The following is an 11,046-nucleotide window of genomic DNA, read 5'->3' on the forward strand; positions in this document are numbered from 1 at the left end:
GTGGCTCACTGTTTGAGCACTGACCTATGAACAAGGAGGTCATAGTTTGGTTCCCAGTTTGGGTACATGCCCAGGTCTTGGGCTCGATCCCCAGTAGGGGGCATGCAGAAGGCAGCCAATCAATGATTCTCTCTCATCATTGATGTTTCTATTTCTCTCTCCCTCTCCCTTCCTCTGTGAAATCAATAAAAATGTATTAAAAAACAAAAAAACTAAAACGAAGGCCAGCAAGTAGGATATCTCTCATAGTTGAAGAATTGATTTGTTCCAAATGATGCCACCCCAATTACAAAGAATGAAATCTAAATAAGGCCCTAGCTGGTTTGGCTCGGTGGATAGAGTGTCAACCTGCAGACTGGAGGGTCACAGGTTCGAGTCCGGTCAAGGGTATATGCCTGGGTTGCTGGCTCGATCCCTAGTGGGGGGCATGCAGGAGGCAGCCAATCAATGATTCTCTCTCATCATTGGTGTTTTTTCTATCTCTCTCTCCCTCCCTTTCTGAAATCAATGGGAAAAAAAATGTCTAAAAATAAAAAAATAACTAAGGACAACATATGATAACCTCTGCATAAATACTTCTGTATATGGTTCTGATTCTATGTTTCTCATTGTTTGCTATGCTCCTAGAGCCAGATGTGCTAATGGTCTTAGAGGCATCAAACTTCTGGTCTACTTAATAGAACTAGTACAAAAAAGTAAAGAGGAAAAAAAGGAGAAGAGAAAAGAAAGGGAGGGAGAGAGGGAGGTAAGAGAAACCTATGACAGCAACACAAATAGAGCAGTTCTTAAAAGTAAAAAGGCATACCTTATGAAAACAGTTTTCCCTTCATTCACATCAGAGGGTAATTTCCTTTTCTTTTTCTTTGAGCCTTGTACATCTAAAGTAAACAAACAAACAAACAAACAAAAAACAATCTGAAAAATACTGGTGTAAGCCATACAACAAAGGGCTAACTTCTTAAATATATAAAGATATTGCATAAATCAATAAGGAAAAAATCAATTTAAAATGAACAAAGGATATGCAAATATATACATGAAAAGTTTGTCAAGCTCACTCATAATTAAAGAAAAACAGCACAAGAAATTAGATACAATTTTTTACCAACAGATTGGCAAAAACCGAAAAGATAGATAAAATCCAATGTAGTAAGGATATGGGGAAAAAATAGAGTCCCATAAGCTACTGTGAAAATGTAAACGTTTTAGAAATATAAAACATAGAACACTTAAAAAAATAACACATATTCACACATATAATGTACACTATATTGTATATGTGTATGTTTTTACCCATAAAGGTATTAATTACCTTTAGCTACACCAGAAACATATAACATTGGTTGTCTCTGGGGAAGGGTCCTATGTGGCTGAGAATCTGGGTATAAGGGAGACTCACTGTTTGTTTCTAAGAATAGATATACATGCTTATATATGCACACAAAATTTCTGGAAAGATACAAAAGAAACAACAGTGATTACTTTGGGGGACCTTGAGGGATTGGTGAGGAACTCTTACTTTCTATGCAATACTCTTCTGCAGTATATTTCTTATTAATGTTCTCTCATTATTATGTATTAGTCCCATAATTTTTTCAAGTGAAAGAAAGGTAATAGACAGTTGAATCTGGTTGTAGAATGCAAGGTCTCATAGTCCCTTTAGTATAAAAGTTTCTTTGATTCTAAGGTATCGACCATTCTCTCCTCATGAAAAAAGCTTTTTCCTTCAGATTTCTTATATGGTCCAACCGGCATGCCAGCCTTACAGAAAAGGAAGCAGAAGGGAGCGACCTGATAAGTAAACAAAAACCTCCATCCAGACAAATTAAAGGACCAGTTATTGGCCACTCCTCATTCTGTAATGACCTACTTCCCTCAATAAATGCTTTGAGTTTACCCAACATTCCTGATAAACATAGCAACAGCATTTGGTTACAGTTTTACAAAATGCCCCAAGAAATCCTTTATCCCCCTCTCAACTCAAAAGAGTTGTTTAAAATCCACCGTGGTCTTAGATGCAATATCCTGTTTATCCAATTTTCATTCGGGGCTGGATAATTAGAAAGATAATCAAGAGAGAGAGGTAGTGCCTCAGAATTAAGCTACATTTTAAATTCCCTAGGAATCTTAACCCTCAAACACCACTCCAAACTTATTTAAAAAACAAAACCAAAATAATGCAAAGTTTTCATCTTCAGCGTTTTAACATAAATTTGACAAAACACCTTAGGGTCCTATTTAAAGAGGCCTGCACTGCACTGATGCACATTTCTCAGTAGTAATTTAAATTTGAAAATCCCAGGCAAACCTTCATCCTCCTGCTCTTCCGTGTGGGTGTCACTCTGAGCGAGGTCCTCTCCACTATCAACACTATCACCGTCCTCCAGGCCGCTGTCCTCATCGGAATGGTCCTCTTCACTGCTTTCTGAGGGCACTGGTCTCTTGACTGCTCTGCAATGGCACAGTTTAGAACTAAGGACCTGGGCGGACAGAGGGGGCTATCCAACTCTATTACACATGTCAATTCCACAATGATGGGGACAGGAAAAGCCCGTTTTTCCCCCCCAGAGACCATCCTGAATTTTCCACTGTTGTCTCAGAACAAGCTAAGTGGCTTACCTCTTGTGAATTTGCACACGCTTGGTCACCTTTGATTCTTTATTCTTCTCCTCCTCTTCATCATCACCATCATCACCATCTTCATCATCATCCCCTTCCATATCACCATCATCACCATCATCACCATCTTCATCATCATCCTCTTCCATATCACCATCATCATCCTCTTCCTCTCTCATAACCTCTTCTTTCCTGCCATTCACTTTATCTAATTTCTGATGTTTAGGTTCAGGTTGCTTCTCCTCACCTACACAAGGAAGTAAAGAAAGTTAGAAATTAATTCAGTATCTAAAATAAGGTTATTTTAAGAGTCAATAATACCATCAAGTTCCTAGTTCCTTTAGTTTTACAGAATCTCATGTATTTTTCTTATTGTATGAAGTATGAAGAAAAAAAAAAAGCTCATCACTGAGATTCCCTTGGAGGCTGTCACATTCATTCATCAAAAGCCTGAAGGTTACCTGGCTCGGAATGAGAGAAGCAGCAACTGAGCCTTCACAAACAGCCCACCATCCTGCACCACAGCCAGCACAAGGCATGGTTCAGTCCAACCATGAACTTTAATCTCGGCGAGCTTTGGGTAGCCTGAAAGCCAATTGTTTTCTAAGTAAAACACAAGTTTTAACTTTCCCTATGCTTACTTACAGCAATGTTCCATCATTTCTTACTATGAAAAGCTGAGAAAGGACAGCAAGTAGAGGGAACAATGAACTCAGACCCACTCCTCACTCCACACCCAGGAGTGGGCTTAGACTCAAAAGATCCTATGTTTTGGACCCCAGCTGGTTTGGCTCAGTGGATAGAGCGTTGGCCTTCAGGCTGAAGGGTAGAGGGTTCGATTCCAGTAAAGACATGTACCTTGGCCCTAACCGGTTTGGCTCAATGGATAGAGCGTCAGCCTGCGGACTCAAGGGTACCAGGTTCGATTCCAGTCAAGGGCATGTACCTTGGTTGCAGACACATACCCAGTAGGGAGTGTGCAGGAGGCAGCTGATCGATGTTTCTCTCTCATCGATGTTTCTAACTCTCTATTCCTCTCCCTTCCTCTCTGTAAGAAATCAATAAAAAAAAAACATATTTTTTAAAAAAAAGACATGTACCTTGGTTGCGGGCTCGATCCTCAACAACATATTTTTAAAAAAAAAGACATGTACCTTGGTTGCGGGCTCGATCCTCGCACTAGTCCCTGTGGGAGGCAACCAATTGATGTGAGAGACACTTCGATGTTTCTCTCTGTGTGTGTTTCTCCCCCTCCCACTCTCTAAAAATCAATGGAAAAATATCCTCGGGTAAAGATTAACAAACAAAAAAAGATCCTATGTTTTGGGACCAGGTCACCAGACGGGACAATATGAATTGACAAACAGCTCTGGGTTTCTGAGCCAGAAGGTATTCAGAGTTTTTCTTACTACTCAGTCTCATTTTGGGGGCAATCCTGTGCTTTTGGTATCTTCAGCCCAATATTCTCACTGACAAGCAGGTTCCCGTATACATACTTTTATTGTAGAGTTGCTTCCACACTCACCCCAAAACATACAACCCCTCCTAAGCAGCATCACCACATCTTACCTGGGGCAGAGGCAGACTGTGTATTTTTATATTTATCCTTTGCCACAGCCCAATCCACAGCTACTATCCGACCTGTCAGACAGAAAAGTAACATCTTTTTAACACTTCTATCTCCTATAAATGGCTTCTTATTCATCAAAGAATAGTGGTCCTAAAATAAAACTCCTAATAACTGTCTATTCTTTTTCAACCTTAACTTTTCTTTTATCAATGAACATTAATTCTGCCTTCCTACACAGCCACCACACCTGGGATAAGATATAATTTAAAAAAATAATTAGAACATTGCTTCCAGTTAGACCAACAAGTTTCCAGTTAGCAAGAAGCAAAACAGCCCTGGCCAGTTTGGCTCAGTGGATAGAGCATTGGTCTGAAGGGTCCCGGGTTCGATTCCGGTCAAGGGCACATGCCCAGGTTGCGGGCTCAATCCCCAGAAGGGGGTGTGCAGGAGGTAACCAATCAATGATCCTCTCTCATCACTGATGTTTCTATCTCTCCCTCTCCCTTCCTCTCTGAAATCAATAAAAATATTTTTTTTTTAAATAAAAAAAGAAGAAAAACAGGCATTTTAGAATAATTTGCACCATACTCAGAAGGCAGGAAATCTCTAAGCCAATCCTTCTTTACTACCTGGTAAATCAATACCCATAGTAGCCTCATGGTCAATTTACTAGCCCACGGATGCTGAATAATGCTTATAACCAAGAGGGAAAAAACTACAAATCTCATAACCCCTAGACAACGACCTACATCCATCAGTGATTATTTCAGGGACATCTTTTTATTTAAAAGAACACTCATTACCAAATAAAAAAGAGAATAATGACATAGGTTCTTTTGAGTTTAACCTAAGGTCAAATGTTAGGAAAATTTCACCAAAATAGCTTCTATATTAGCAGTGAGACTCTCAACAATGCAAATACCTTTTGAAGATGTAGCAAGTGGGTTACTATGCTAATTCACCCAAACACCAGAAATATCTAGGTCAATGGTATGGGTACAGAAAACTTACCCTTTATCTCTTTCATGTTCATGCTTTTAAGAGCTTTTCCTGCTTCTAGGAGGTTTTTGAACTGAACAAAAGCAAAACCACGCATCTTTCCATCTGTGTGCAAATGTACAAAAATGTTAGAAGCAGCAGGTGGAAAGCCAACAAACCCAAGAATATATAGCTAAAATGTATAGCTCAAATCCTGCCAACCAGCCAGCCCCTTGCCCAAAACTTATGTCCTCCTATTGAGTATACCCTGACTTGGGCTTGGAGCAATGCATTTTCTCAAACTGTAACTTGTCTTCTAAAACTAATTTTGGTCTAACTAAAACTAGTTCTGATCTACTAAAAATCTAACTAGTTCAGGGGATACCTAAACTAAAAATACCTAACTTAAATACTCATGTAAAGCACTATTACATAAGTTTTTATTACTGTGCCTAATACTTCATACATATCACATTATCTAGGGCTCACAAAGAATATGACATGAACCTTGCATTTCTAGTTCTAATGGTGCTTAATTCAAGGGTAATATAGAAAAAGGCCATTATGCTAAATGATATTAATCTAATCCATACCAAAGAAGGTTTGCTACTACCTGGCTTCCTAGGGATGTTAACTTCTAGGACGGCTCCATATTGAGCAAATATGGTCTTCAAGTCATCTTCTGAACACTAAAGACAAAAGTAAAGAAAGAAAAAGAGAGATTATCTCAGCAAGTAAACATGAAACATTAATTACTAGATTAGTTCATTAGGACGAACTTGAATATTTTTACTCCTTTTTTACTTTTGAAACTAGGACAAACATTTCTAAATAGAAGACATCTTGCTCTGTATCTAGGAAGCAAAAAGGATAAATATCAGAGAGCTTTTCCTCCCCACCCTTTCTCAGGAAGCATCTTCCCTTATTGTCTTAAGTCCTTGTTTATACAGGCCCATTTTCTGAATTCAACAAGGCTAAGGTTCATTCCCAATTTACCATTGGGTGAGGAGTTCCACCCGTGACCAACAGCTTTCAGAATAGGCAGTGTTAGTGTTCTCTGTCACTCACCTTAAAGCTCAGATTCCGAATAATTAATCTGGCTTTCTTATCTGCCACTTTGGCCTTTTTAGGCTTCTGCTCCTTCTTTGGGGACTCTGAATTTTCTAAAAACAATAAGAGGGAATGGAATAAGTGTGCTGCAAAACCATCCATCTTGAGGCCCAGGACAGCAAAGGAAAAAAGCTACTAGCAACAGATGGCATTTACCACGGGGGCTGGTATGACAACACCCAAGACCATAGATTTCCCAGACTTAGAAGTTAACAAAATACATTGGATAATTTTGGATATAAAAACTAAATTCAGGAAGCTCTAAATTTAAGAGATTCCCGCACCCTCATCCTGCCATTCCACTTCCTCTTCACCCTGGAAGAAAACGCCCTTCAGTTACTAGAAACTCACCATTTCCCCCCTTTTCCTTGGACTTGTTCTTCAGTTTTTTCTTGGCAACACTCACGTTGATCTTGCAGCCTTCAAAAGTGGTAATCTCCTTGAGGGCCCTCTGAACATCTTCCCGCATAGAAAAAGTGACATAGCCGAAGCCTCGACATGCCTTACTCCCTGAACAGTGAGGAGGAGAGATCATCATCAGTCAAGAGCCCTAAACCAGCCACCTAGAGAGACAGACAGATGACTTAGAAGGGAACTAAACTAAATGTATGTTCTGGGTAACATCAGGTGCCTGTCTTGAGTATCCCTAAAGTCTAGGTAAGAGGAAGGAATGCTTCTACAATTAAAACCCTTGCAATTCACCCTCATTCTAATATATGCCACCCCTCCCTCACAGTGATGTGATGAGCATCAGACAGAATGTGAAGCATACAGCAGTACTCCACAAGTCAGTAAATGTGTCCAGTGGCTCAAGCCAAAACCCTTGGACTCAGACTTTGACCCCTCTTTTTCTCATACCCCACATCTGATCCATCAGCAAATCCTCTCAGCTTTACCTTAAAAAATATCCATATTCTGCCTTAGCCAGTTTGGCTCAGCAGATAGAGCATCAACCTGAGGACTGAAGGGTCCCGGGTTTGATTCCAGTCAAAGTCACATGCTGGGTTGTGGGCTCCATCCCCGGGGGGGAGGAGGGGTCGTGCAGGAGGCAGCCAACCAATGATTCTCTTTTATCATTGATGTTTCTATCTCTCTCTCACTCTCCCTTCCTCTGGAATCAATAAAAATATATTTTAAAAAAAGAAAGACTCCCCTTGCGTGTACCCGGTGCTTCCAAGAGGAGTTCAGCCTGGTCCACCCCGTAGTCCCGACTCCAGCTGCCGTGTGCCCTTGGGCACAGGACCTCAGTGTCACTTTCTCCCCCAGCTGACAACATGGGTGGGCACGAGGTGGGCAGAGGCTCTGACTGTGCTCTTGTGGTCCAGGCGTCTGTGCCCTTTAAGAGCAAGGCTGTGTCCGGCCCGTCCATGATGTGATTCAGATCATAGGTGGGCAGGACCCAGCCTGTGCCTAATTCACGGGGGCTGCTGTACGGGTGAGCCCCCGGCCCCCCTCGCCGAGGCCCGGCTCCAGTGCACTGCTGGGCACACGCTGAAGCATTAATACATATTTATGGTTTGAAAAAGCCTGTGGTAGACTTTCTTCCTTTGACCTTTGGATTCATTTTCCTCTTGAAATAGCCGAAGAAGGCCCCTAGTGCCATGGCGACGGTCTCTATAGAAATCCATAGCTCGCTCTCAGCACACCCACGATGCCAGTGGGAGGCTGGCACAGATTCGGACCAATCGAGAGAAGGCATGGTTCGCCTTGTCCTGGTTACAAAGAACATGTTTTGTTCTCTCGAATGGGCCTCCCTGTCCCCGATTCAGCATCACCTCGCTCTCTCCTAATGTGGGTTAATTTCCCACCAGCTCCTAGAAAGAGTGTATTTCCAGTCCCTCCTGGGACAGGCAGGGGTTTCAAGCAGGATGAAGCCGGTTTCGGTGGAGGGTATCTGGGGCCTGCCTAGGAGTCGGGCCTCTCCGATCACGTTTCTGCCGGGAGAGGGTGGGGGATGGGCTCGCTTGGAACAGGTGATCCTTTCGGAAGCTGTAATCCGAGGTTAGAAATAGACTTGCGTCGCTACCAGAAATCCCTGCCGCGTTGGCCTTTGCTTTGTCGGGCTCGCCCTGGTAAAGGTTGGGAATGTACTGGTTTAAGAATGGAGGTCCTTATACTGAAATCAAGGAGGGGCCCTGTCCCTGTTCCTTTAAGAATATTCTCCATATTCCAATCACTTTTTACCACCCATGGCTATCATCCTCGTCCAACACCATGGTCTCTCGCCTGGATTGTTGCAAGAGGTCTCCCTACTTCTGTTCTATTCTCCAACAGCTACTCTCAACACAACAGCCTGACAGAATCTTTCAAAATGTAAGCCAGATCATACTGCTCCCTGCTCAAAACCAGTAGTTTCCCATCTCAGGGAGAAGCCAAAGTCCTTGCCATGGCCTATGAGCTTCTACATAATCTGGGAACCCAGATTTCCTCTCCTAATTCCTTCCTTTCACTCCACTCCAGTCACCCAGGGCTCCATGCTATTCCTCCAATACACCAGGCACAGTCCTCCTCAGTGTCCCTGAGCTTGAAGTTTCCTCTGCCTAGACTGCTCCTCTCCCTTGACAGACACCTTCACTCTCCCCTCCAGGCCTTCCCTGGCTACTCGATCACCTGGATTGTTGTAAGAGGTCTCCCTACTTCTGTTCTCCAACAGCTACTCTCAACACAACAGCCTGACAGAATCTTTCAAAATGTAAGCCAGATGATACTTACTGCTCCCTGCTCAAAACCAGTAGTTTCCCATCTCAGGGAGAAGCCAAAGTCCTTGCCATGGCCTATGAGCTTCTACATAATCTGGGAACCCAGATTTCCTCTCCTAATTCCTTCCTTTCACTCCACTCCAGTCACCCAGGGCTCCATGCTATTCCTCCAATACACCAGGCACAGTCCTCCTCAGTGTCCCTGAGCTTGAAGTTTCCTCTGCCTAGACTGCTCCTCTCCCTTGACAGACACCTTCACTCTCCCCTCCAGGCCTTCCCTGGCTACTCGATCTGTAACCAGCACTACTCTACGCCCCTTACACATCCACACACACACACACCCACCCACACACTCCCTAACCTACTTCCCGGAGTTATTTTTCTCCTTAATATTTACCACCATTATCCTATATAATAAAAGGCTAATATGCAAATTGACTGAATGGCAGAACAACCAGTTGCTATGACATACACTGACCACCAGGGGGCAGATGCCCAACACTCAGCCAGAAGCCCAGCTCACGGCTGGCAAGCACAACTGTGTTGGCGGGAGCCACTCCTGCCTCCATGGCAAAGCTAAGGCTGTCCGACTGCCAGCCTACAGGCCTAAGCCATCAGTCGGACATTCCCTGAGGGCTCCTGGACTGCAAGAGGGCCCAGGCTTGGCTGAGGGATCCCACTAAGTGCATGAATTTCATGCACTGGGCCTCTAGTCACTATATATTTTGCTTATTTGTTTGTTGGCTGTCTTCCCATCTTGAAGGCTGTGTGCACTGACATATCCCCCAATAAATATGAAATGAGTAACATGACGGTTGAGGGGGAGGGGGAGTCTGGTGATGAAATTCTGGGTCCACTACTCACCAGCTGTACAAACTTAAGCTGAAGTTACCAACTCCCAGTCTAGGCCCTAGATGCCTCGTCAATAACATGGGGTTAAGAGTCTCCACCGAATAAGCCCCTTACACATCCACACACACACCCACACACTCCCTATCCTACTTCCCGGAGTTATTTTTCTCCTTAATATTTACCACCATTATCCTATATAATAAAAGGCTAATATGCAAATTGACTGAATGGCAGAACAACCAGTTGCTATGACATACACTGACCACCAGGGGGCAGATGCCCAACACTCAGCCAGAAGCCCAGCTCACGGCTGGCAAGCACAACTGTGTTGGCGGGAGCCACTCCTGCCTCCATGGCAAAGCTAAGGCTGTCCGACTGCCAGCCTACAGGCCTAAGCCATCAGTCGGACATTCCCTGAGGGCTCCTGGACTGCAAGAGGGCCCAGGCTTGGCTGAGGGATCCCACTAAGTGCATGAATTTCATGCACTGGGCCTCTAGTCACTATATATTTTGCTTATTTGTTTGTTGGCTGTCTTCCCATCTTGAAGGCTGTGTGCACTGACATATCCCCCAATAAATATGAAATGAGTAACATGACGGTTGAGGGGGAGGGGGAGTCTGGTGATGAAATTCTGGGTCCACTACTCACCAGCTGTACAAACTTAAGCTGAAGTTACCAACTCCCAGTCTAGGCCCTAGATGCCTCGTCAATAACATGGGGTTAAGAGTCTCCACCGAATAAGAATGCTGAGAACATTAAATGAGGTAACCGGTGTGCAACTCAGCACCGTACCTGGCGATGGCTGACTCTCAATAAGCCTTAGCGATGCTTTCTTGGAAGGTCGCTATCGGCACCGGCACCCAATGAGATATGGTACATGAGCGGGCCTCCTAACCGGAAAGCGCTACCTGAACTTCGGGGAATGCTTTGACTGTCAGAAACAGAGTCCTAGGGACTCATTAGAACAGAGTCCGTTTGAAAAAGAAACTCAATCCCCAGACCCTTCTCTTGGGGTGGGCAGAGAGCGCGGGCGCGCTGGAGTTTGGGAGGGGTCCTCCCCGCCTCCCCGCTCCCAGGAACCCGGGCCCCCGCCCGGACGCCCCGCCCCCTCACCTTTCTCCGTCACCACGAAGCACTGCTTCACCGGCCCCACCTGACTGAACAGCTCCTCCAGCTGCTCGCTGCGGGCCGAGGGCGGGAGGCGGCTCACAAACAGG

General features: G+C 44.1%; 1 protein-coding gene across 1 annotated transcript in view; it reads right to left on the bottom strand.

Moving 5' to 3' along the window:
- RBM28 (RNA binding motif protein 28) overlaps nucleotides 1–11,042 on the bottom strand; it is a gene marked incomplete at its 5' end in the record, with an annotated part of 31,712 nt that extends 20,670 nt beyond the window's left edge. The window contains 10 exons of the mRNA XM_005868915.2: nucleotides 806–878; nucleotides 2,309–2,451; nucleotides 2,620–2,695; nucleotides 2,735–2,866; nucleotides 4,189–4,260; nucleotides 5,201–5,293; nucleotides 5,781–5,856; nucleotides 6,236–6,330; nucleotides 6,629–6,787; nucleotides 10,943–11,042. Coding sequence (XP_005868977.2) covers nucleotides 806–878; nucleotides 2,309–2,451; nucleotides 2,620–2,695; nucleotides 2,735–2,866; nucleotides 4,189–4,260; nucleotides 5,201–5,293; nucleotides 5,781–5,856; nucleotides 6,236–6,330; nucleotides 6,629–6,787; nucleotides 10,943–11,042 — 1,019 coding nt within the window. The remainder of the gene's footprint in view (nucleotides 1–805; nucleotides 879–2,308; nucleotides 2,452–2,619; nucleotides 2,696–2,734; nucleotides 2,867–4,188; nucleotides 4,261–5,200; nucleotides 5,294–5,780; nucleotides 5,857–6,235; nucleotides 6,331–6,628; nucleotides 6,788–10,942) is intronic.
- Between the last annotated feature and the right edge of the window lie 4 nt (nucleotides 11,043–11,046).

This window comes from Myotis brandtii, unplaced genomic scaffold (genome assembly GCF_000412655.1).
Source record: "Myotis brandtii unplaced genomic scaffold, ASM41265v1 scaffold280, whole genome shotgun sequence".
Taxonomy (NCBI): Eukaryota; Metazoa; Chordata; class Mammalia; order Chiroptera; family Vespertilionidae; genus Myotis; species Myotis brandtii.